A 26,339-nucleotide genomic window follows, 5' to 3' on the forward strand; every position below is an offset into this window, starting at 1 on the left:
TGAGAAATGGAATCAAAACATTCTCTGCAGTCCGGCTGAGAAAATAAGATTTTTTTGAAATGTAACTTCAGTATTGTGTTAACAGTGAGGTGAATTCGAGGCGCAGAGCGATGGCGTCGGAGGAGGAGAGCAAGAAGGCCAACCAGGCTCGACGGGAGGCCGAGGCCGAGAGGCGTCTGGCGGAGAAGGAGAGGCAGGAGAGAACAGCTGAGTGTCTCAGCTGGAGGGAGAAGCACCAGGAGCTCGCCGACAATTTCAGAGCTCAGGAGGACCTGAAAGCTCTAAGGCAGAACAAAGCAGTGAGAAAATGACCCAGACATCCATTACTGTTCATCACATCTCCCTAATACCGAACATCACACACTCGTGTTATTTGAAGGAGACAAAAAAGACGTCGTCCAACTGGTTAACTCGGATTGAGTTGGATTTTAGTCTGATTCACACCAAAGTCTTGTGAAATATGCCTGAAGGGCTTCACTGACATTACACACTTGCAGCACTGCTACTCAAGAATGACATGCTTTCATTAAACAGTCTGTACCAATGGACATTTCTTCCTTTCCTTTTTTGCATTTTTAAAACGTATTTCCAAGTCTGTGGTTAATACATTTCTAAGCAACATTTTATGTTTGTTTTCCAATAGTGTCAGGCCAACATCAAGAGTTATTTCCTCTGTATGACAGAAAGCGATCAAAGGGTGAAAATCCTCAAAAATCAAGACGGCAACCCCAGAAATTTTACGGTGAGATGCCTCTACAGCTGTGTTTACGAAGTTATCTAACAACTTAAGGTTTAGGTTGTTGATAAAGCGACCAGCTTTAATGTTATATGATTTTGTTTAGGAGGGAGACCCTGTGTACATCTCCACCCCGGAGTCCACTCCCGAAGAGCCTGAAAGAAGTTCATCCAGGTAACGCTGTGCTAAAAACTGAAAACTTCACTAACCATGTGCTCCAAACTCCAACTCACTCATTTTTTAATGTATCCTTTCTCAGGACCATGTTAAGAGTCTCTGCCCCACACATGGGACTGGGGAGGGATCTGGGACCGAGTCACTTCGATGAGCTACCCGCCTTCGGAGGAGAGCGACCCGACTCTGCCCCTCAACGCAGAAGCAGGAAAGTGGTGGAATACTTCTGGATCCCCACTGACCAGGAGTAGTCAACAATTAACAATTTGTCATAGTGACGAAGGGTAAAACCTGCATTGTTTGATCTTGATAGCAGGAAGAAATTTTTCACAGAGCAGATTGTGACTGAGGAAAACGCTGAGATGACACAGCAGACACCCAAACCTCCAGGCCCTGGTCCACCTTCCCAACATGTCTATCACTACAGAGCCTGAATCAACTTCTCCTGCCTCAAGTCACACAGTGGGACGTCTTCCTCATTCTTTAAACTCAGCTGAAGAACATCTCAAAAACTAGCCATCTGCTGCTACCAGTGGTAACACTTCCAAAACACGTTCCTCTCATTTTGTACGTTACACATTTGTTTCTGTGGCTGACTAAAATGAGCGACTGTATCTGCATTTGCAAATTAGTTTGAATGTCAATTTCAAGTACTTTTAAATTACTTTCAGGATTTTGTGTTATGACATTCAAGGAAACATAGTTAGGATTGGATGACAATTATTCCTAATTAGGGTGACACAATTATGTTGAAAAGGTCAAGAAGAGGAGGATTTTTTTGTTTTTTAAATTAAACAGAACTTTGAAACTGAAACACTGGGGATACAAGAGTCAACAAAAACTAATTAACTAAAGAGATATATAGTACTGGTAAATTAATACACTTGTTTCCATCTCCACTGCTTTCCACAAGCTCTTCAGCAAGGCATTTAAAGTCCAGGCGCTTCTGTGGAGCCGCTCACAGACTGATCAATGATCAGATTGTCCTCGTTTCAGATGTGAAAATTGTGGAACAGAGTGTGATCATTTTGATGCAGTGTTTGAATATGTGCAGGAAAGCAATGTAAATAACAGTGACAAACAGTTTTGGTGCTCATGTACTGGACTTTATTGACATTAAAGCAATAGGAGGTGCACAATATTTTTGAATAGCTTACAATTTAATCCAAATCCATTGCCTTACAGTTCTTGGCTAAAAGTTGTTTCTTAGCGTTGCTTATTATTTATTTTGCTGTTAGACTTATTTTAGTAAGGGGGAGGAGGGGGATTAACTTATATAAAGGCTTTTCTTTTGCCAATTTAAGAAAAACAAAATGTACTCGTTTTTTTATCCTAACAGGCCACATTTGCACCGTCACTGGACGAGAGGAAACCCCCCGCATCTTACAGTACATTTTTCAAAGAGGATGCTGAGCTGTCGAATTAATAAAAACAAGCTTTTGTTTTGTTCTCAAACAATATTTGTAAACCGTGTGAAGCTTTGTAGGAAAAGACTGCTTCAGTAAATTTATCGTGCAATTAGGCCAGGACTAAATCAAATACTTCAGCATGTGCTTGGGATCTAGGTTCTTCTTAGATTTCATTATCCCAGCACAAAAACAAACAAACAAAAGCCCATCTAACTAAGAGGTAGAAACACAGGCAACTTTGAAACGTTTACGGCGGCACACCAATGATTACAACTTTTAAATATTGTAACATTTGGAGGATAATGAGTATTGCAACCACTCATGTAATAAAAGACAACAAAAAGGGGACAGTTAACTAAAAAAAAGGGGGGGGGGGATCTCCTGATAGGGGAGAGTTCACAAAAAAAAAAAAAGGGATTGGTTTTTAGGTCGACTTAACACGCACCTTAATTCATTTAGAAGAAGTCTTGCCAGCTTATGCTCCACTCTCACTTCAGTGGGCCCCCTTGCCATTCATTATACTTTCTAAAACAAAGGCTGAATATCACAGTCTTTGATTTTTTAAGGATCACATGAGCATGATGGAAAGAAATCCAGGCCGGGCCCTTACAGAAGATCACAAAGCATGTCACTGACAAAAACCTTTTTGTTAATGGTCTTGTGTCTTTAACTAGCATTAGCAAAAAGGAGCACTTGTTTCACTTTTGGGGTGGGGGGGTTCAAATCAGTAAGAATCGAGTGGAAATGGAAAAACATGCAATACAGTGAAAAAAAAAAAAAAGTTACAAACTCAACACAGTCAGAGCAAAAAGAAAAAAAAAAAAAAACACATGGTTGAGCCACTCCAGACTTCAGAATTCATGTAGCTGATCAGGACACAGATCCAAAATCAAACTTCCATTAGGCAACAGGTCAAATGATGCTTCTCATCCTATCGTCACGGTACGGGTGGTAACACATGAGGCCCTACTGGTAACAAGCTTTCGGTTTATATTTGCAAGACAGAAGCAGCTGACTGCCAGGTGGTAGTGGTTAAATTAAGCATGGAGTTTAATAATAAAGGAAAGGCGACTGTAACGATAAGATGAGGTCTACGTCAGGGTGCTTCTGCTTGGTTTCCTCAATCGGCTTCGTCTTCTGACTCCTCCTCCTCCGCCGTCTCCAGCCAGGTGAGCCACTGGTTGACCTGAGGGCGAGAAAAACAAAAGTGAAAAACTGTAAAAATCTATTTGTACAAAAATAAAACGACTGCCCCACGGCTGTATGCCTTCACCGGCCGGTCAAGTTGGTTTACAGCCAGGTAGGTCCAGACTAAAAAAAAATAAATATTTAGTGTATTTGTTAGCTTAATGGAAGTAATCACTATATTGATGGTAGATATGAATTCAGTGAACTGATTAATAAAGAATTCTCTTCTTAATATGCTTGATTCATTTATAAAGACGGTACAGCTATACAAAATATGGTGCTTATATGTTTTCTCCTGACATTTTTAGATGTGACGCCTCTCTAGGAGGTGTCGGTAAAACTCACTCTGAGGATCACCATTAGCCAGGGACGCTCCAATACGCTGACAGGCAGAATGAGATGGAAGGATGAAAGCCCGTCCTGTGCTCGTTATTGTTATGACCCTTGAATCTGTGTGATGTCATTACTGTACCTGGAATAAGGCCTTTCCTTTTCCAGGGAATTCTTGGGTAATGTCTTCTTTCCATGCAAGGAAGGCTTCTTCTTCAATGATCTCCATGTCGTAGAAGTTGACAAAATAGCGCAGCAGCATGCCTTTGAGTGGGGGAAAAAAAACAAAAAAAAACAACATTAAATAATGTTTACACTAAAAAACAAGCCATTTGTTCTAGTAGCAACAAATGCTAACAAATAATTCTGACCAAATTATTTGTTATGATCTATGGTGCCGCTGTCTCTGGTGGACAAACTATGTCTAACATCTAGATCTTACAGACTGTCCATGACTTGGGGGGTTTATTGTACCTTTAGGGAACGCGCTGGCGTTGCAGTGCACCTGCAGGGCGTACAAAGCGCTGACCTGCAGCTCGGTATGGTCGTGCAGGAACTTCTGCATGACGGGCTTGAAGGCCAGCAGCAGCTGTTTCTCCTGCTCCAGCTGCTCTTTGGAGGGAGCCGCAAGCTGCTCGTCGCTCTCCGCCATGCACAGCTCCAGGGAGATGTACTGGAGGAAACTGGGGAGACAGCAGAAGACAATGGTCAATTACATGAAAGGCCCTTCCATATAAAGTTAGACCATTTCCCATTTCTTTGAATTTATACACCATTGCAGTAACAGCCATGACGTCAGACTTCTCCTGTATACCTATTATTTATTTATTTATTTTTTAAGAGTGTAATTGTCAACTGAATATCTTTTCTTTTTTTCTTTTGTTTTATACTCATCAAAATGAACTTGAAAGATATCTGGTGTATAATTACCTGGTCATGAGGATGTTGACAAAACCTTTGTCAGTGTGGAGCTTGGGAGAGATGTTGTCTTTAATCCACTTGTATATGGACTGTGGAGAGGGGTCTGCCTTTATCTGCTTCAGCAGCTCCTTCTCCAGCTTCAGCAGCGGGAACAGGAAGCTCAGGCCCTTCCCCTCCAGGATCTCCAGCATGCGGTCCTTGTTCTGATCGATTTCTGCCGTGGAGAACAGGTTAGTTATTCAGAGGGGGTCACAACAGCCTCGGTGTAATGTGTTTGGGCAGAGGAGTAGGTATTTTATCAGCTGGGTGTCGTGTTGGAACGGTTATGCCTGTAGCGAATTCATCAATGGCTAAGTGAACAACGGGTACAGACAGAAAGTACTGGCAGTACCTGGGAGCATCTTCTGCATGTTGACCTTGCTCTGCTGGAAGAGGTCGGTGAGCCACTCGCGGTCCTTCAGCTTGGCCGTCTGCTGCAGGCAAAGCAGGAAGAGGGGGAAGTGGGTGCCGTTCTCCAGGGGGTGAGCCAGCTCCGCCACGCTCACCAGCTCCGCAATGATGGCCCGGGCTGCAAACTGGGCCAGGTAGGACTTCACCAAGGGCACGTCCAGCTCGATCTTAGGGCACTGGTCCAGGACGTTGAGGAAAGCCTGAATGGCACGAGTGGGAGGAAACAGCACAGCGTGAATAATGATGCAGCCCCCTTTCTGGCCTCATCGGTGACAAATATGTTAAGACCGATTACAGCAGCCTCTAGGGGCATTTCACTGGAATTTAAAAAATGTCACAGTTAATTAGTGAGATGGTTGTTTTCCTCCCCTTTTAAGCAAACCCCTGATATTTAATAGATGTAATTATTGCTAGAGGAGACCATTAGCGGCTACTGTAACCAAGGACCACTGTGTCTTTGTTATTTATACATTTTACACGTTTCACTCTAATCTGAGTGTGCTATAAAATGCTGGATGCGCGTACCTGCATGAAGTTCTCTCCAGTGATGAGGCCCTCGGTGCGAAGTGTGTGGATCAGAGTGCTCGCGTGCTCCTTATCCTCATCAGGACGGTCCAGGGAACACACGATGATCTTACTCAGCATCTCTGGCAGGAAGTGCTTGGGAGCCCTCATCTCGCGCACACCGCTTACAGCCTCAGTCAGGTTCTTACTGTTGAAGTAGTCCGTCATGATCGCCTCCTGGAATGAACACGTAAGCGCGTAGAAATGAGCCGTGGCCGGTTTAAACACCGAGTAGGAAACGTGCAACTTAACTTCTTAGTACACAGCACAATCTTCAAGATGTATTTAGGAAGATTTGTTGATCATTCTCTAGTCTGACTGCTGCTATCAGCAGGAAGTGTACAACATGTTTTATTGCATTGCTGAATCCTCCTTATTTCACTTTACCTTACTCAATCATTGTCTATCATTTATATATTACAGCTACTCTAGACTGAAAACAGTGGAAGGTATAATTTTTCTTTGGTGCCTACAGTCATTTTAAGCAGTTCCTCCCTGGCAGGAGGTGGTTTCTTGCTCGTCTTCTGAGGTTTCTCTTGGATGGGCGGAGGGTTGGTCTTCAGGCCAAGCTGTGGAGGCTGAGGCAAAAGGTCAAGTCATTATTATACAGAGATTAGTTCCACCAAGAAACCATAACATTTTATGATGATTTGGGTTTGGCCAGGTTTTTTTTCCCCTTTTCACATAAAATGATTTTCGATATATATTTTCGAATACATTTCCTTTAACACATTTCTGTATTCTTTAGTTGTGTTCTATCATCTTATCTATGTTATTTAAACTACCCTAGTGGGAAACTGTGAGAAGGGATTGTCTTTTACCTGTCCCAGAGGTGGGGTTTGAGTTCGAGGAGGCTGGGCGCTGGGAGGCATCATGGTGGGGATCTGGGGCTGGAGCTTGGGTACCTGGTTCTTGTTGAGGAGGAATGACTGAGCAGGCCTGAGGCTGATCTGTGGGGCCAGGAGTCATGAACACAGAACATCCAATAGGATTAGTCGTGTTCTTTTTTCAATCAAATCTGTATATTAGCTAAATTCATGCCCTCATATCTCATAATCGCATTCAGCGGACCAGCTACCAGTTTGAAAAAAAAGAGAGGGAGTGGAGGAAGATAAGAGATCAAAGACAGAGTAAAAGACAGAAGAAAGACTGGTGGCAGGTTTTGTTCCTCAGAATAACGCGTCTTTTTATAATCACTGGGCATGAAGACAAAGACAAGCAGGCAGAACTGCACGATATAGCCAGTAGTGCTACTGTGATTAGGCCTTCTGCAATATCTCAACTGCAAAAGATCTGTGTTGGTCCACCACAGATGTATGTGTGTATATATAAGTGTATATACTGTTTAGTAGGCTACACTTCACATCAAAATAACTGCTAGGATGTTATTGGCCATATCCTGCAAACCCAGATACAACTAGTTCTGGTTACCTCATCTGCATTTAGCTGTCCTTTCTTGCTGAAACGTGGAGGCATGTCCTTGGACTGGACCTGCTGCTGGGCCATATGGTTCTGGTTCTGGTTGAGGAAATGCTGGTTCTGAACCTATTGAAGAGCCACGTGGGCATATCTGATCATTTTTTTTGACCTGTGACTTCATGATTTGCAGAGAAATATCAATCGCAGATAGCCTGACCAGTATTCATGTCCACTGGGATTACCTGGTTGGACTTAACAAAAGACTTTGGCCCCATGTCGAACTGTGACTGTGGTTGAGGGGCGATGTGGCCACCGTGGCCGTTGAAGAGCGGGTTGGTGCGATGGCGTCCCATAGTGGGCGAGTACCTATCCTGAATAACCCCCGGACCAGTTCCAATCCCACTGCCTAAGAAAAAAAAGTACAAAACATGATGTTAAGTACCGACACAAAGTGGATGGAAATGAGAGAAACATTGAAGTATTATATGAAATGGGTCATAAGAAAAACAGATCAAAACACTTTGTTTCACTTTAAGCTCATCACCACCCCCACAACTTCAAAAAGGAGTTATTCTTACAGTAAATTAAACATTTTAAAGAGCTTTATAATGCCAGCTGGAAGTAAAGAGTGAGCCCAGTTGTCGTAACTAACAACATGCAAATGCAGTGAAAACACAATGAGATGAGGCTTCAAGGGTCATGGCACCAAGGAACACAGCCCATACCTGGCATCTGTCCAAACATGTCGGCCAATCCCCCGAGAGTCTCCCTGTCCAGTTTCACTCTGTTGGGTATGAAGGGGCTTTCCAGGAAGAAGTCCATCCTCATCCCCTGAGACATGGGTGCTGGGATGAAAACACCCAAATCCTTCAGGAAGACACAGAACGGAGCTGGTGTCATTAAGCTGTCCAGTAACATGCTCACAGGTCTAATCCAGAACTCAACTTGAATTTGTAACATTAACTCAAGCTCTTAAGGACATACTCAACTACATCATTATTATATAACCGTAAACTTGACTGCATCCTGTGCATACTTTATTGTCAGGACAATGTCTTGCTGACTCACACTCCTCACATACGATTGCTTGCTGAGGTAAAGAAACTGAAGGGTATAATTTTAACTTTATTTATGGAGCCCTTTCACGCATGCATGGCCTCAACCTCAGCCTCTGATTCTCATCATCACAAAATGTGGGCGGCCTAAACAATGAGCACCATAATTTCACCTGACTCACTTTCACTGCATCCTGACGGATCTGGTTAATCGTCTTTGGTCCGTTGTCAATGAAAGCCTTGCGGGGGATCCAGTTGTTTTCTCGCAGTTCCACTGTGTCTTGCAGCAGGAAGCGGATCCTAGCAGGCAACTCCTTGTTGTTCATTAAGGATCGCATACGGCCAAAGTACTGATCCATTAAAGACTGGAGAAAGAGTGGAGAGACGTAGCAGTTAACGTTAGCACAAAGGCAAAGAAGAAAAGAGCATGGCAGAGTTAAACAAAACAACAAAAAGACCTTTTACAAGATGTCTAGAAGTTCTTTAGTAAAGCTACTGCATTTCACTTCAGCGTGCAACAGAACTGGTTGGTAGGTTATGCATACGTTAAAGCCATATACAGCCACTCCAGAGGGTTATGGTGCAATGAAAGGCTGGAGCGGTTACCTTTGCTTTCTCATGGTCGAGTCTCGGCCCCACTGTTCTCATTATCTGACAGAGGCACTCCAGATCCTCCCCCATATCCTTGAGCTGAACTCTCTTCTTCTTTTCCAGAAGCTTCAAAGAAAGATTGAGGAAAAGGAATGCAGGGGGTCATACGAGGTACTGTACTCTGGTTTCATGAATTTATGTCGTTTTTCCTTCTTCTTCTTGTGCAGTCTTACAAAATGAGAAACCATGTCTTCCAAAAATTTAAAGGATGTGAATTTCAAACACACACAAAAAGAACAAGAGAACGCACGTACTGTTTTGATGCACTTATGAAGGATAGATTCGTGGATGAGGTCGAGCTTGCCAAGTTCCCCGATGAATTTAATGTTGCCAAGCATCTTGATCTTGGCAATGGCACGCTGCTCCTCCTCTTCAGAAGTAAGAGGGTTGTCATGTTTGTCATAGACTGGAGTGAAAGGAAGAACAGACGTTAGCAGTAGATAGGCAATGGTGAAATGAGCTGAAAAAGAGACTGCACCTCTTACGAGATAAAACTAAAGCACAAACTTACTTTCAACATTTCTGGCGCGGTTTTCAAATTCATCTTGAAGTTTGGAAATCAGCAGTCTTCTGAAGGTCTACAATAAGCAAAAACATCATTATCAAATGGTTGGATGTAGTTCAACAAGAAATATCAAAGCAAAGCACATCGAAGCGAGCGTATTCCCTATAAAAGGAAGGGAACAAATATACCCGAGGCTTAAAAATGTATTTCACTGTCCAGCAGGATGTGAACAGCCACACTTACTGTGCTCTGCTTTTGGGATGTTTGGATCTCAGATGAAGGGCCATCAAAGTTTGGTGCGTCCTCTGCCAAGCGCAGACATAGCTGAGCATAGAGCGAGCTATACTTCGGCTCTTCTAGGGCTTTGTCTACAATCTAAGCCACCGCGAGGGAAGAGAGAAGGCAGAGACAAGAGAGGGACCACACAGGTCATTAAAACATGTAGTGTAGGGGTATGAGTCACTCGGCACAGCCTGCCAAGAATGGATGAAAAATCTCCAGAGTACTTAAAAAAAAAAAAAAAAGCATACGCTTACCAGCAAGATGATTCCTTTAAGGACGAGTTTTGAATCTACGCCCACGTTTAGGAGCTCAAGGCATAGCTTGTCAAACTTCTCAGGCGTGAGTTTGTTGAGTATGCTAGAAAAATAAAAACAAGAGGGGAAGGGAGAGGAGGCAAGATGAGCAGGTTAGTATGATTATGCAAGACCAAGATCTTTTAATGACATAATGCTGTCCAGAAGGTTTTCCCCATTTGTTTAAGTACATGTGATAAAGTGCCTGAGTGTGAACTTATTAAATCCAGTTCAGTGATGTGTATTGTATTGCCACATTTTTGCAAATACATAGCCGTACCCACCAACAGCAGGTTGCTTTCACAAATAACCCTTAAACATCAAAATCATAAACCAAACAATGACATCGGCAAGACAAAAAGTGCTCACTCTGGAGATTCTACATAAGGTTGCTGGAAAAGTGGATTGACAGAACAGTTCTTCTCTACATCCACCATCACCTTTCTCTTTAGAAAGTAGAAATAAGGACCATTAGGTTGAGCACTGATAATACAGGTATGCCATTTGTCACAGAAAACTACATTCTCCCTTGAAAAAGCTGAGCAGCGTCTGACAGGGGTATTAAACACACCAAGTAGCAAGACAGCTTCTTACAAGCTTAGTGTTTGTTTTAAGTCAAGCTCACTCAATTATTGTTTTATACTGCATTACATCTTAGTTGTAGTCTTCAAAAAAAATTAGCCATTACACCATTTAAACATTTTTCAGCACCTAAGCAGTCATACACACACTGCAGCATCACTTGATTTGCTGTGCAACAGGGCAAATTAGTAATGACTTATAAAACCACAGGCTTTGTTTACTAAATCTCATTATCCACATTAGCATTTTCATTCTTTACTGGCTTTGTTTTTACTGAGAGCGCAGCATTCTGTCAGTGTGTGAGTTCATGTTAAGACTCCTTGATTTTCTGAAATGAATTGTGTTGTTAATAGAAAGGCGTGTCGGCAACAAGAGAAATCATGTCCGAGATGATAATGAGGGAGAACCAGACATTGCAGCTCAGCATAAATCATAGTGTTTATTACCGGTGTACACGTTCTGGAGGGCTCTTTGGTCCTATGTTATATGGATATATAATAAAGTGGGAAGACTACCTTTTAGTCTAACTCTGGCTTAATTATTGGACATAGAGTACAGGTGCAGTGGTTTATTTCATTAATCTAAACTCAGATTAGGGTCTAACATCTGCCCGCTGCGGTGTTCACCAGCCTACATTCTCCTCAGCTTTTGTATTTGTAAACATCACCTGATGCAGCAGAACAGCGCTTAAGTGCCTGTAGCAAAGCACATGCCATTTTAATGACCTTGTAATTCAACACTCCGTCTCTATTGAACTCGCAAAATCAAATCAACTGTGTGTGAACTAATGCATCAAACTTTATGTGAAGAAATGTATCAAAAATACATCAGTGGCAGACAATCGAGCGAGATCTGGGCTGGGTCGGTTTCTGGCTCTGGTTGTACGAGCTTGAACAGACTGCGCGAGCACTTGTCACTGTAGAGGCAAGATGTAGCTCTCCGCGATGTCGACCCTTTGGCGACATCTACTGGGACACGAACTGATAACCACAGCACCAAAAGCTCTAATATAACCCTGTGCCTGACAAACGTCATGATAATCACATCTGTTTGCTATGTTAGCGAGGTGGCTAGCCAGCTATAGCTTGTCAGTAGTCAGTAATGCAACCGACTGAAAGCTAAGTACAAAGCCAGCAATCATTTATTTTGCTACCATTTTTGGAGACTTTGTTGCCACTAAATTTTGTAACTGGGAGCACCAGTGCCACTTGCAGATACGCTCCTGTTTTATTTGAAATGATCATCTAGTTATTTTGTGTGTTAGTGGTGTAAGTAGTTAATCTGTAAGAATTCCTTAGTCCAGCGTGCACGTGAACCGCGGACTAAGTGCAAAATTTAAACATCACAGTGTGAAATACATGTTTATTAACGCTTTTACTTTTTAAAAGTAATAATTCCTTAAATCTCGTTGCAGAGTTGCAGCGACAGGACAGACAAGACAGATGAGTTGTTTCTTACTCTGAAGCACAATGATTGGGTTAAGGAAGAAGGACCAAATTAGAAATCAACGCTCATTGAGTGAAATTCCACAGGCTTTGACTTGAGGCATTTTCAGTGGTGTAACTGGGAAACTGAGCGTGCTTGTCATCATAGAAATAGATCACAAGATTGCTCACAGGAGCGGCTCAAGTCTCCTTGCCTGTTTGTGGCACAGTAGCTTTCATTGTTGACAGGCTGTTACTCGTGTCGCGTAACCAATCAGATAGTGTTGAGAGTGGTGAGTTGAGGGAGACTACAGAGTATAATATTATTATTATATAGTGTATGATTGTAAGCAATTGTATGTATGTGTAATAAGTAAGTTTCAAATGAAAGGCTGTCCGGCATTTCAGTGAACAGAAACCCTTTATCAAGGCTTTTATGGTGAAACACTCGACTTGTAACTCCACTCTCACTCAAGAATGGTATTACCGCCACACTCCAATATTTGGTTTAATATCAAACCTATCTGAATATTTTTACATAGGTCCAACCTTAACCAAGACGTGATTGATAAACTTCCTAACCTTCTGATAAGATGAGCTTTTACTGATCCCCAGAGGAGAAACTGAGGAATCTGATCTGTGTCTTTGATAACTTCAGCATACGACTGAATAAAAGGAGCATTTAGGGGAGGCTGAAATTAGATTTTCTGACAGCTAGGACCAGTGTGTACAATTTAGTGACATCTAGCCGTGAGGCTGCAGACTGCAACCAACTGAATATCCCCCACTTCACCCTCCCCTTCCAAGTGTGTAGGAGAACCTACGGTAGACATGAAAGGCCCCATTTAGAGTCAGTCTCTGGTTTGTCCGTTCTGGGCTACCGTAGAAACATGGTTCCACATGAAGGACTCTGTGGAAGAGGACCCGCTCACTCTCTAGATAAAAACAGCCGATTTTAAGATAAAGAACAACTATTCTTTTTTTCAAGTGTTACTGATGAATACACTTCTGCCATATTCTGTCAATAGATCCCTAAATCTTACACACTGGTCCTTTAAATCAACCTGACCTCAAGTCCAGTCACCTTTGTCCAAGACACTGTTTCAAGTAACTGTTCAAACATTTACTGCCATTTTCTTCAGAAGACCTATACTGGCAGTCCCAAAAGAAAAGTTCTAAGCCAGACCACACTCACTGTTGATCAGATGGGGTTTAGTCAACTCTTGCAACCCAAGGAAATAGCAAAAGAGGTGCTTCTTGTCACTGGGGATAGATAATTAAGTTATTCAAATAAATACCCATACAGGCTTGAACCTTACCCCCTCACTTTCCTGAAGATTGCATCGTGTCGCTCTTTTTCGTTGCTGGAGTTGACATCTCGTCTAGTGCTTCGTGAAGGAACCCATCTCTGAACGCTTTGCCCTGGGGTTTTCCCCAGGAACTCGCTACAGAAGAACAGACAGAGGGACTGAGTACCACACAATCAGGCATCATCACGGCTGGAACAGACAAATACACAAATGCCCTTGCAATACAGGTATTGCTCGAGCACAAAACTGCTTACAATACACATTTTACATGCAAATGCACACTCGTACTACAACTGCTGCACTGCCATCTGTCTATCTTACCAGTCCAACTCACAATAAGAACCTCTTTTTTTTCATCCTCTTATTTACTTAAATAAAAATCAGGCATTATCATCGCAAGCAGTTAAAATAATATTTGTCTGTTTCTCACAAGTTTGAGCGCTTTGTTGCCAATGTTAGGCCTGTAAACACTTTCCTACTTTGTCACTCTTTGTTGCACAATGATCATAGATTGCCTAGTTGGCAAACATGCATGCACTATCTGCAGTTGACTGACATGTTACAGGACTTCTGGAAATGGAGGGGGGGAGGGGGACTACCTACTAATAATAGTCACTGGTGCTATGGCGCTAGTAAATAAATCACTATACATTTAGTCTGGAAAGATGCTAAATGACAAACCTGTTGCCGACAGTCTTGGGATAGTGCTGAGGTGCACTCCTACCACCTCCTCCCCCCGAAGAAGCACTGTAGGAGCAAACACAAGGAAGGGAACACATTAGGTACACGCAACACTGCACGAGACGGAGTGAGCCTTTAGCTTTACCTCATAGGAAACAAGATTAAATGTATTGCTTATTAATTAATTTAAACTGTATTTACACTATTTACAGACCCATAAGGACAAACAACAAAAAATAGAAGCCTTAATCTAGAATATAAAAAAAAATACAAATCAGACAAATGGATATAAAATGTCTTCATTAAATGTATTATGACATAGTTATAACACTGTATTTAAAAAGATTCAAGTTACAAATGTCAGTTACCAGAAAAAACAAAAAACACTCGCATTACAAAATAACTTGAAAGTAGAAACTAAGCAGTTACAATGGTTTGGCCTGGCCAACAGCGTCATGAATAAACAGTGTATGATGTGTTTTCAAGTGACAGAGATGATGAACAATGCACGTGTTTATAAAGAGCAACACCAAATGCAGTACATCTAAGGTAATGGCATTTTGATACTTCCACCTTTTATTAAGTAGTGGGGCAGTTTAGTTAGCTCATGGTTTATTTTCTTTTAACAGGTTGTGGTTATTTTTCAAAACAATTCACTTCAAACTAATGTTTTTCTTTCCTTCAATATCCTTTATTTGGGCAATTCTTTTGAAGAATGCATTACTGATGAACCTACGTTTGCAAGTTACCAATTTACTGCTCACAGATTACCCTACAAAGGTCAGGATAACAACTGGAGAAAACATAACACGAACATAAGAGCTGAGGCAACACATGCACAGTTTCAGGTGGAAAAGCAGAACAAGTTATTTTTCACACTGACTGCTCTGCTGCTGCTATTTGTTCACAGACATGGTCTACTAATGCTCACATTTTCGTCTCGTGAGGTTATATTCAAGGCATTTTTAAAACATTTGCATGATCAACACAACAAACTACCGTATGACATGGAAATAGAAATGTCTGGAAACCTGTAGGTGCACTATAAAACTACAACCTTAAAGCCCCAAACTGACTTTTACACCTAACATAAAGTATCACCAAGCATCTGAAGGCTGAATTTAGACATTTTTATCCAGGATGTGAGACATCCTGTTTACAGTGACTGTGTATACTGTGAACTGGGTGTGTGCTGACTCCAACAATATACAACCAACAGGACAGAAACCCTATTAAGGCTCATTATGTGTACCCAACCCCACTTTTCAAAAGGTTTCACAAAGAGAAGGGTTTGACAGCCATTTTGAGCGTTCCCACATCCTGCTTTGTTCTTAAGGCCGGAAGTCCCTGCCAAAAATGTTAGCAGAGGGCTAAACGTGGAAAAAAAAAAAGGATTTCCATGTAAGTATTTACTGTACAGTCTCTGGTTTATTACCTGAAACGAGAAGCACCCCCTTCTGCAATCACACTCTCCACTTTGGCGGCTTGACAATGAAGAATACTCAAAAGAATAAGAATAATAGGAAGGGATGGGGAAAACGGTGCTGAGGAAGAGAAAAGGGAGTGCAATTATTAATAGTAACTGTCTGGAGGTTAGCACAAACAGCAGACATTTAAATACGAGCTACATCATTAGCTGTAACCCTATCAACCAGACATTTAACATGTCACTATGAGTTACCCAACATTTTTTAAGGACAACGTCAGTCAACCACTTTAGCTCTCAGATAAACAGTTCAGGTCTTTGTTACAGGCCTAGCAACCAAAGAAAAACCCTGTTACCGAAGCAACACCCGTATTGAGGTGCATTATGAAACACAATGGGTCACACACTACAGACGGTGAGTAGTGGTGACCGTGCTTGGTCCAATGCCATCTAAATGCCCAAACGTAGACATCTGTGCTCGCCTTTGCTCTGCTGTAACAAAGCAGAGCTGCGCCAGCTAACGCTAACACATTAGCCAACTGAGCTAGGTTGCTAAATCCATACGTTATCGACGTCACGACATTTATATTTACCACGTTTGAGTATTATAATTATTTTACACAACTCACAGCTGTGGGCTCAATCGGCTGTGTAAAGCTTAATATGAAGAGGACGTGTCTGCGGGGACATCGGAACAGTGTTGTATCTAACCCGAGACGCATGCAGCTGGTTTGCCATTTATTCCGACGGGAGGAGTTAGCGTTAGTTAGCCCGCAGACCGAGCGTCCACACGGGGCAGGGCAGCGGGGTGGACCGCTGATGGTTCTGGACGATTGTGCTTGTGTCGCCATCCCACCATGGATGAGACTTAACGTAAGGATTCAGGGCCAGTTTGATGTGGTCGAGCCCCGAATCCCGTTAAATAAACCCCCGTCGTTTTAAATGGCGTTTGGAGGATGCACTGCTGAGTTTGTTTTTCCGTTAATAATAGTTAAGAGTAGCTCGGCGACGACGCCATTTTCTGCTTTAATGTAAATGAGCTGAGCCATCGGTGAGCTAACAGGCTAAGTTACCTGCCGGCTCGGAGCTAAGTTATATGCTACAGCTACACATTAGTCTTAGCTTCATAGCTAGCAGAAGCCATTTTGGAAGAGCCGGTGCGGTTTTGTAAGGGGGGAAAAATCTGCCTTACCTTTACCAAAGCAACTTCAGTTTTATATTGTTGTGTGACTACCAAAGAAGAAATAACACAGATGTAAAGAAAAGCGGGTTATGCGACGGATATCAGGTGATCAAAAAGCAGAAGAATGAGCGCTCTGACACACACATCAATCCCTGCTTGGCCGCCTGGCTTGTTGCGTTAGCTCGCTGGTGGAGAGCTCAGAAGCTGGATGGGGACAGAAAGTCACCAATTTGCGTTGGGCACGTATTTTGTTGCCATGTCAATCCTGGCCAATCACAAGAAAGATCTGTTATTGAGGCGTTTCCAGTAGCACATTTCGTCCAATGAGAGGCATCTTGACACAAAAGAGGCCGCCTCCTTCAGTTGATTGACACACAATTTAACATCTGCAGTGCAGGAAAATATATTGTTTATAATCGAGATAAAGCAATTAAACACACTCCGTTATTTCCCTTCTCCCCAATCATTAATTATTTACTATTATATGATATATATATATATATATATATATTATACTATGCTATTTTACTATTTATCTTTTTTATCTTTCCTATCTAAGTATTTATTCTATTGTTTTTAATGTATTTTAATTGTACTGGCTGCTATGGACGACCCAATTTTCCCTTCGGGATAAATAAAGTATCTATCTATCTATCTATCTATCTATCTATCTATCTATCTATCTATCTATTAAAAGAAGAGACATTCTTAATAAAGTCATGTGGGCAATAGTGCTTATATGTTAACATCCTGCTTATCTTTATCATATAAACTGAGAATATGGTGGGGAAAAATAAGCCCTATTAATGAGCATTATACACCTTTAAATAATCTAACTTTTCATTTTGCATTTGACACTTGACTTGAATCATATTATTTGATATATATCCTCCTTACCAGACCCTAGCTGTGAAGGACCAGAAGTTTCAATAATGGTAACGGTCCTGTGTTGTTTTTTCCACTGTATATACTTTCATTTGGCCATGTAGCACAAAAAGTCCCATTCTATGGTTGTGTATACTATGTGTGTGAGTAACATTCATACAGATATGAGTAACATTCATACAGATATAACTGTCTACCATATCTGTGTTTCCAGAAGTCAATTTTTGCATTTTCATCCCATAAAGGGAAGCATATCAGAATAGGGTGCAAAAAACATTTCCTTGTCTTGTCTTATTCTGGAGTTAATTTAACTTGTTCCCAGTCCCAATTTCCCTTATTTCAGGAATCATCTGGGAATGAGTGTCTGCATGGTGTAACAAAACAATGGATTACTGCACTAGCATCTGAAAAACTACAGTGAAAATTCTTAAAACAAGTGGATATGTATAAACAGGTGATATAATGTAAAAGGCTACTCCTGGTAGATTTTCACTCTTTTAAAGAAAAATGGTTGATCTAAAAACAGGCTATACACGCCATATTAACTATATATTCAGAAAAGGCCACAAAATGCCATAAATAACCCACCCCGAGTTTCCCTAAGTCATCAGGAGGCTTGAACAGCTGACCTTTTGCTCATTCCTCATGCCCTGCTAGCTCGGTGTTAAAGAAAATCTACTGTCCACTACCAATCACAGTGTAGTCTTGAACAGTTAGCCTATAACCGACTTCATTTTTACTTTATCCACAACTGCCAGGTTTGGAGTCGAATCAGTCTAGGCCAAGGGCAAATTGCAGCACATCTCTCCGTCTGCTGAGAAGAGCATGGGTCATGACCTCCTCTTCTCCATACAGCCAGGAAAATAATTTGGGATCACCCCAGACACCCCAAAACTCTCCCTGGCACTTCCACACTAATCAACCCTCCACCTCTTCACCTTTCCTGTTGCCGTGTTGCCAAGAAAACATCCATTCCCACAAAGGACAAGAAGCAAGAAATAAAATGGTTTTGTGGAGAACACTTGTATATTATTATTAATATTATTATTATATAATATTAGTTACTTTTCAGCTCACATGTGTCTACAAAGGCAATGTAGTACTGTAATAGGGTCTTTGGAAATTGGATTTAAATCCAAATTCTAATAGACACAATTGATACAGGTTCACAGGTAATTACTGCAATGTAAGCGAAATATGACTAATCCATAGCAGTATCTTTTGTTCACTAAGGGTGTACGCAGGTTTTCACTCCAAGCCAACAGTACAAAGTACTGTACAACAGATTTGAGTGATTAATACCCCCGCAACCCCCATCTTGTGATACGAGCTAGTTGAAATGAACCAGTGAAACGTTTGGTTGAAAGGAACCCTGCAGTCATGTTCCCAGTGGGTCTGTCCCAGTCTCGAAGGATGGAGAGAAAAACACAACAAGCGCTGAGATGAAGGAAATGACAAAACATGACGAAGAAAGGTGACTTGTGACAGTGGACGAGCGGGGCGACCTAACGGAGAAATATCTTGTGACAAGATACAAGGGATGAAGAAAAACGGTTTGCACAGCATGTTTGTAGCACCTATATTAGAATGCAGGCAGAACACCAGAACTGCTCTGGCACTCAACTGTAACATAATGTGTATGACATCAACACATCTTACATGCAGGTATGCACTCAGCATCCAAACCGGCCCAGGCCTTTTCCCTTGGAATAGGGAGAACATGCAAGTAAACACAGATTGATAACGAAGAAACAACTGATAATGCAACAGTCAGACGCAAAAACATGAATACTTGTTCAAAATAATGCAATCAGTACAAAAGCTCTGCAGCTAATACTTCGCAATAATACTCTGCAATAAGCTAATACTTTGTAAGCAAACTCTAGCCACTGAAGACCATGAGATTTGGTTGAAAGCTCTGTTTTGACTCAACTCTAGTGTAATTTAAGTCAGTAATGTGCAGGTGTTATTTTGTGCAGATGTTCCCATTATTTTGTACACCTACTGTCTATAATATGCACAAAGGTGGCATATAAGAGCTTAACAGTACAGAAAAAATATGGATGTCAAGGAAACCTGCAGGGTAGGGTGCGGATGTTCAGGGTCTGCTTCTTCCTTTGCTTTAACTTAGTCATATAATTGATGACAGGGATGCTCTGTGAGACAGAAATGAGAATTGTGCTTAAAAGTAGTTCATTCAAGTTTCCACTAGAGGGCAGAATGAACCTTTCAGTCGAGAGAAAAGACATCAAGAGAGTTCACGGACTTGTGATGCACTCTGGGCCCAGATCTCTCCTCGATCCTATCATCTTCCCCTATATCATAACCACTGACTTCAAACCCCGCAGACAAAATAAAACACCTGTGTGTCGTACCCTTGACGACACTATCTTGTTGTTCTCTCCATCTCTCTCTCTCTCTCTTCATTGTTCCCCATGCTTCCTCCAGGAAAACTTTCATCATGCAGGTCTGCAGCAACCCTTCTTATTGCTTCACGAGGATAAAGATCTCTGACCCAATTAGCTGTCTAATAACAGTCCACTGGCCCTCATTTAAACCACCAGCCTGAACCCCCTCCTTTTGTGTTAAAGTACAAAGTGATTACAGATTTAATTAGCTGAGGACCTAGCTTCCATATCCATACTGATGTTTGTGCAGAGTTTGGAGATAGAAGCCTCGGCTGTTGGATTGGGCTCTAGTTAACTGAGACTGATGTTAGCACTTTTAGGCCTTTTTCTATAAAAACACCCATCAATAGGACAGCCGCTAAATCTCTTAGTCCTTTTTCAGTCAGGAAACTACAAAACTGTGCATCCTCTGCTGAGACTCATTGATTCAGTTATTTTCTTTTACATATTTTTCTGTATCAGTTGTCAAAGAATAGACCTGAGTCATGCACAATAGCAGCACCGTGATTCTGTTTGACCTGAATGGAACACAACCCTAATTAACACATGGGTTTACCCCACTTTTTTTTAATGTCAAAATGGCTGCTGAGAAAAAGATCTATTGAATGAATAGAAAATAGTGACATGATCTGGGGTTATAACGTTGCTGCACTAAGAATCACTATTAAATCATCAGTTTAAGTCAACAAAATAAAAATATACTTGTACTGTATATGTAGCTGTATTGATTTATTATTATATTGAGTTATTAGGGAGAATGTTGCAGTTGAAAGAAAGTTATCCCAATTCTACTGACACAGATCTCCCCAATGTATCTGAGTTGTTTTTTTTCCAAAAGCTCTGTTCTTCTGAGGCCACTAGCTGCTCTATATGGGGATACATTCAGAAAGCATAGATAAATACAATGAAAACACGCACTGCCTGTACTGTTTGATTTTCCACCCAGGTAATAATGTTTCCGCTGCAGGATTACGCTTAAGCATTATACACAGACATGGGAGTAATCATTCTTTTATACTTTCTTCTGCTTAATAAAAACAATAGCCATCATTACAGAAAGTGTTGTGCTGCCATAAATAAATGCCACCGGCTAAGGCAATGATGTACAATAAAGTGAGAAGAAAATATGCACGTACTGTAAAAGCTGACGAATGAGGTTATCTCTTCAGTCTGAACTCTGAGAAAAGCTGTCGCATATCGTAAGCATCAAACTTGACTTTTATTTGTGTTTCTCTTAGCAGGATTTAAAAGGAGCCTTTGAAAGAACCAGGTGCTGTCAAAGACCTGCAAGAGCGGTTGGTACTCAAAAAAAAAACAACCAATGTGACCTTTTCCAAAAAACACATTTATCGCTCAGTGACAGCCACATGAGCTCTTTTATATTTTTTTTATTTTTTTGCCAGTTTTTGTTGGAAACCAGCTCAAGTGAACAAGTCTGTCTGTGCTGCAAATGTGAATAAGGGATAAGCAAGACCTAACAGTTTAAGAGATAGACAATTGAAATACAAACCAGTTTAGTTTTACTGTGCACAGAAAGGCAAGTTATGCATTTTGTTGTAATTGTCTTGTAGCATATCCCCAAATGTCTTCTTAAATTGAACTATGTCCACCAAAAGCCATTAAAAAGTAGGAATAATCTAATTAAAGATTGCTAATAATAATAATAATAATAACTGAAGCTGGATCACAGCAGTATAATTATCATTGTGGGAATTGCTTTGTAAATAAGTTGTACCTACTCCTTATGAAAAGTGTCCTGAGATAACTTTTGTTATTATTTGGTGCTATATTTTGAATTGAAAATTGAATTGAATTATTTCAAGTAGCATAAACATCTTGGGACTGACAAGGTCATGTAGTGCACTTCTTCATCTGCTATTTATACCAGGTTCACCTTTAACCTGCCCCTATGTGCATTCATCCATGACCTTCAGAGAACATAGAAAATGTGAATGAAACACTCCTTTGCCTTCCCTTGAGATGTCTGTGACCTTTTTCACACATTTCCAAAGCCTCTATTTATCCAGGGAAGGGTTCTCTCAGCGTGGCACAAGCTGTTTTTTCAGCTCCACAAACTCTGTGTTTATTCAAAATTCACACCTGAGAGATACAGCCAAGTATTCTACTGTCAGCCAGTGAGCACCAACAGAAAACAAATCCACACAAAATCATTTTAACATACGAAAACAAATACTGGCAATATATTTCAGAATCAGAATTGCCTTTATTGGCCTGCAGGAATGTGTACTAATACAAGGAATTCAACTTTTTCTTTGCTCTTAATGTGTTTCAAGAACAATTATCTGAAAGATTGAGAAATAGACATAGAGCTAAAATGAAACTAACTATGTCTTAAATGGAAAATACAAATAATAGAGATGTACAGTATAAATATAGAGAAATATATATATATAAAAAGCAACAATAAACAGCAACATACAGTGTCTATATACAATTTCTTTTTGTTCTTGTGTAATGGTAGTATTTTAATCTCTGACCAATCACATACAATAAAGATATAAAATATAATAATATACGATTTCCAGAAATGCAGGGTAATAGCAGACAATGGTATGGTAAACATCAGGTTAGGGATCTGCTGTTTTACAGTGACATTCAATCATACAAAGAGAAACCCATCGTAGTGGAGGAGAAGGCGGCACCATTATTCACTAACAGTAGCCTCAATAGACCTTGCTGTAATACAAGCATATATATGTATTTTAAGTGAGGGGGTTTGACTCTTGTTTTGTTTACTGGGAAAAAATACTGGCTCTGCTGTTTCTCACCACCTACAACTTCACACCACATATCTAAGGTTTGTTGAAGGGTATTCTGAGAATAGACTGAAATGGCTAACAGGAACAGAAGTACACTCAGAAGGTTTAGAAAAAGTTGGCAAAAAAATGAAGTAGTTGAAGGACCTGTGTGGAGGACTTAGTGGAATCTAGGAGTTGAAGTTGCAGATTGCAACCATTTGAACACAGCTCAGCCTTCCAAGCGTGCAAGAGAAATAATGATTGCTGAGAAACTCACAAAAAAACGTGAAAAATGCAAAAGGCCTTGTCTAGAGCCAGTGTTGTCTTGTTCTCTGCCTCTGTAGAAACATGGAATCTCCCTCTGTAGATAAAAACTACATATGACACACATTTTAGTGATGATTTTTTAAATCTATTAATTTTTAATTTGGCTTACTGGCTACACATTTTTACTATTTAAGTATGTAAGGATCACTTAAAATGATAAATAAAAAAAAAAATGTTAAAAAAATACTATACTGAAGAGAGCTGCTAGCATGGATGTAGAGTATTCTTTTCCGTTGAGTGCCTGCTGAGTGACATCATGATAGGCAGTTTGAGGACTCAACCTGGCAACCTTCCACCCACCAGCCCCCTTATGCAAATCTGTGGCCACCGCTACCTGCATCTTTTCCTCTCTACTGTGATTCATGCTGAGAAGTGATGTGTTATGTTAGACATTCAATACAAGGTCAGTAATGGTGGGCATGAGAATGGGAACAGGCTGTAGTCGCAAACTCGAAAACAATTGACTGTGCGCAACCCTTTAATCCGTCCCCCTTGTCCTCTGAGGGTTTTATAAGAAGTCTCCCATTCCCAGGCTGTCTTTCGATGTGCTGATAAACTGTTGTACATGTGACCCTCTTCACATGTGAATCAATAATGCACTGTGATATCTTCTTTTTAATCTCCCCAGTCAATTACATTGTACCTGACAGGCTAATCTAAAAGAACGTATTACTGTTTGAGTGGCCTGTGGCAAAGGGTATCACTCTCCGTATAAAGAAAGGTGTTTCAGGCTGCTTGTATGAATTAGAGTATAGAAAGCAAAACAACTTCATATCAAATTTAAAACTCTAAAAGTGAGAGTAATTCACTCTTCATGTGAAAATCAATATGAGTCCATGTTTGCAAACTTCCAGTCAATTTCTGGTTCGTCACACCATGCTGATTTGTTTGGCAGACTTTTCCATAAACTTCTCTAAGTGGAACAATTAATTACTTGTCAGCTACATGTCAGAGTCATGAACGACCTATTAAGACTTGAGTGACAGTGCATTTCCAGGATAAAATGCAGTTACTCTATAGTCCAAACAGTGACTAGGCACAGGTGGATAAGGTTTCTCTGTGGAAATATATATGTATCATCTGCTATTTTTTTATGAAAAACTCTTCTGAAACATTTTTTCTTTTCCTTATGAAAGAAACAAAATCTTGTTTGTTTGTGTTTTTCTCTTTGCTGTGTCTCTTTCCGTCTTGGGAATGCAGGATTAAAATATTAGCACTTCCTATTCAAACTCTTCCCTCTAGTTCAAAACAAAAATCAATACGAGCTCTATTATGTAAAAATGTTCAAAGAAACCTGGTCCCAAGGGTGGGGTCGCTCTCTGTGAGTATTCTAGTGTATTTAGACTTGAGGATATATACCCCTCTGATAGAACCAAAGAATGCCTTTGGACTGATATTTTAATGAAGTTTACTTGAAGCTAAAGCCTTTTTTTGCTAGTCAGGATTGTTCTTTGCATGCAAAAAAGTGTGGGATAATCCATTTTTATACTTTTATGTTAAGTATTCATGATGCATATGTTTGTGAGTGAATGGTAAAGAAAGATTTGTGGCTCCTGTGTGCCTGTGTGTAACTGGTCCCTGCACACAAATGTATTTGTACACAGGGAATGTCATATTCTATACAGTAGGTGCTGAGGGGCTGAAATGGTTTGGTCCCTTGATGCTAGCAGTGGAACATATAGAACAGGCTTTTATTAACAGCCCACAGTGGGACTGATCTCAGAAACAAAGAATCCAAACAGTAAATCAGATAAAGCTGGCCAGGTATAGCATTGAGACTGAGTGCAGAGAACCAATATATTCAAAGGAAGCTTTTTCCTTAAGTGAACAAAATGAAGATTTGTGTTCTTACTGTGCCTTTAAAATGGTTACTCCCTGCTGACATTAAAAACTGAGCCTAAATATGAATACAACAATGAACGTACAACAAATCTTCTTTTATCGTTCAACTTGTGTTAAAAAAAAAGAAAGACTGTAGCGGCACAAAATGGCACTCAAACGCACCATTACTCTCCTCTGTGGTAATTCTGCACAATGCCAATTACCACACCCCGCCATTTGTGTCGTCCAAATGGGCAGCGTCATGTGGGAGGGCAAAAGCATCCGTAAATAATTTTCCTACTATGGAAATGGAGGAGTCCGCTGAGCGTGAGAAAGCCTTGCTGCTAATTAAAATGCTGCTGCTTGGGCCGATCCTCTCCCTCATTAAAGCCTGCAGTCCTCCCAGACTCGGAGAAATGCTATGTTCCTGGACTGAGCAGGCATCAAGAGAAGTTGTAGTCAGAGGTTAGGACACAGAAAAACCGAGGTAGCTTTGTGGAGGGTGACATCCAAACCCAAATTAAGTTAATTTGAGGTTTTGCAGTGGGCCTGTCAAACCCTCACAGCGTCAGGACTGGCAGACATATGGCTAATAGGCAGGACAGCTCTGTGGAAGAAACACTGTGAGCTGCAGAGTTAGTGTCATACTCTATCTGTGCCTCAACCCACTCTTTCCCTCTACTGACACTGAACCTGCCTGACATTTTTGGTAAGGAAATTCTAGTTAATTTGTGTGAGGTGCATCTGTCTTTTGGAAGGTTTTTGTGAATGCTTTGACAAATTGCGGCATTTGTGACAATATATTCTCATTAGAAAAATAAATGTGAATGAATTTTGGTTGGACAATTGCCATAGCTCAATGGATGATTGTAAGAGGCAGACATCACCGTGCCATCCTGATTTATATTCAAATGAGCCATACACAAGTAATAGGATTGCAGGATTGTCATCTCACAAAGGATTTTTTAGGTTAATATTCCACCTCGTAGATTAGAAGTGATTCCTCATTTCGCGGTGCCATTTGAGAGAGGTACATCAAAAATGAAGCAGAGATTAACATTGACTCCAGAGTTTTTAATTTTAAAAATTACCACCTGCTCCTTCTCAAATGTACACTTACTCCTTTTGATATAAGTGTTTTCAGCATTAAACTTCAAAGCTCTTTCCTCTCTTGCAATGTGAACTCAGTAATGATAATCTTCCTCCGACTGCAGTGTGCTCATGAGCTTTTAAGCGGTAATGTGGAAACAAAATGGACACTACAAAAAAAGATGTGTTGTATTTTATTGCTTGAAGTGTTTAAATAACAATTAGAAAAAAAGGAATAGCTGTTTCCCCTAAAATATTGCTTTACAGTGGGAAACTCATTTTTCCAATTATTCTGACACCACATAAGGACGTTACCTCCCCTCAGAGGAGCAACTCCATCATGCCATTAAGAAAAATAGCTTACCATTCAGTCGTCGTAGTATTATAGATTGGCAAGATCAGGCAAGTATCTACAAAGCCTCCACACATGGATAGTTTAGGTAAGGCTCGCCAAGAGCTATGAAGCT

The 26,339-nt window shown here is 40.7% G+C and overlaps 1 protein-coding gene and 1 non-coding gene across 3 annotated transcripts; both read right to left on the bottom strand.

Moving 5' to 3' along the window:
- Positions 1 to 1,994: 1,994 nt before the first annotated feature.
- On the bottom strand, positions 1,995 to 15,517 carry eif4g2b (eukaryotic translation initiation factor 4, gamma 2b). Of its 2 annotated transcripts, XM_035664735.1 has the most exons (20): positions 15,410 to 15,517; positions 13,975 to 14,040; positions 13,303 to 13,428; positions 9,939 to 10,041; positions 9,646 to 9,777; positions 9,409 to 9,475; positions 9,152 to 9,303; positions 8,853 to 8,963; positions 8,420 to 8,611; positions 7,917 to 8,058; positions 7,434 to 7,597; positions 7,204 to 7,317; positions 6,594 to 6,722; positions 6,246 to 6,350; positions 5,734 to 5,949; positions 5,150 to 5,408; positions 4,768 to 4,972; positions 4,312 to 4,520; positions 3,980 to 4,101; positions 1,995 to 3,505 (listed from the first exon to the last, which is right to left on the bottom strand). In XM_035664735.1, the coding sequence occupies exons 7-20, from the start codon at positions 9,233 to 9,235 to the stop codon at positions 3,440 to 3,442; spliced, it is 2,118 nt and encodes a 705-aa protein (XP_035520628.1). In that variant the 5' UTR covers positions 9,236 to 9,303; positions 9,409 to 9,475; positions 9,646 to 9,777; positions 9,939 to 10,041; positions 13,303 to 13,428; positions 13,975 to 14,040; positions 15,410 to 15,517; the 3' UTR covers positions 1,995 to 3,439. The 2 variants fall into 2 exon arrangements, with proteins under 2 accessions (XP_035520628.1, XP_035520629.1); XM_035664736.1 differs by lacking the exon at positions 7,204 to 7,317.
- On the bottom strand, positions 6,810 to 6,976 carry LOC118331106. Its single transcript, XR_004796866.1, has one exon. It is a non-coding gene; the product is annotated as a small nucleolar RNA SNORD97 (small nucleolar RNA).
- Positions 15,518 to 26,339: the final 10,822 nt, after the last annotated feature.

Source organism: Morone saxatilis, unplaced genomic scaffold (genome assembly GCF_004916995.1).
Source record: "Morone saxatilis isolate NCDOM2014 unplaced genomic scaffold, NCSU_SB_2.0 Contig2, whole genome shotgun sequence".
In the NCBI taxonomy this organism is placed as follows: Eukaryota; Metazoa; Chordata; class Actinopteri; family Moronidae; genus Morone; species Morone saxatilis.

Excerpts from the sequence above, each read along its gene's own strand:
- eif4g2b (XM_035664735.1), bottom strand. The coding sequence starts at position 9,235 with ATGCTTGGCAACATTAAATTCATCGGGGAACTTGGCAAGCTCGACCTC. Across the intron at positions 8,964-9,151 it reads TTCATAAGTGCATCAAAACA|CTTCTGGAAAAGAAGAAGAG; the intron begins GTACGTGCGTTC and ends CTTTCTTTGAAG. Across the intron at positions 4,102-4,311 it reads CGCCAGCGCGTTCCCTAAAG|GCATGCTGCTGCGCTATTTT; the intron begins GTACAATAAACC and ends CCCCACTCAAAG.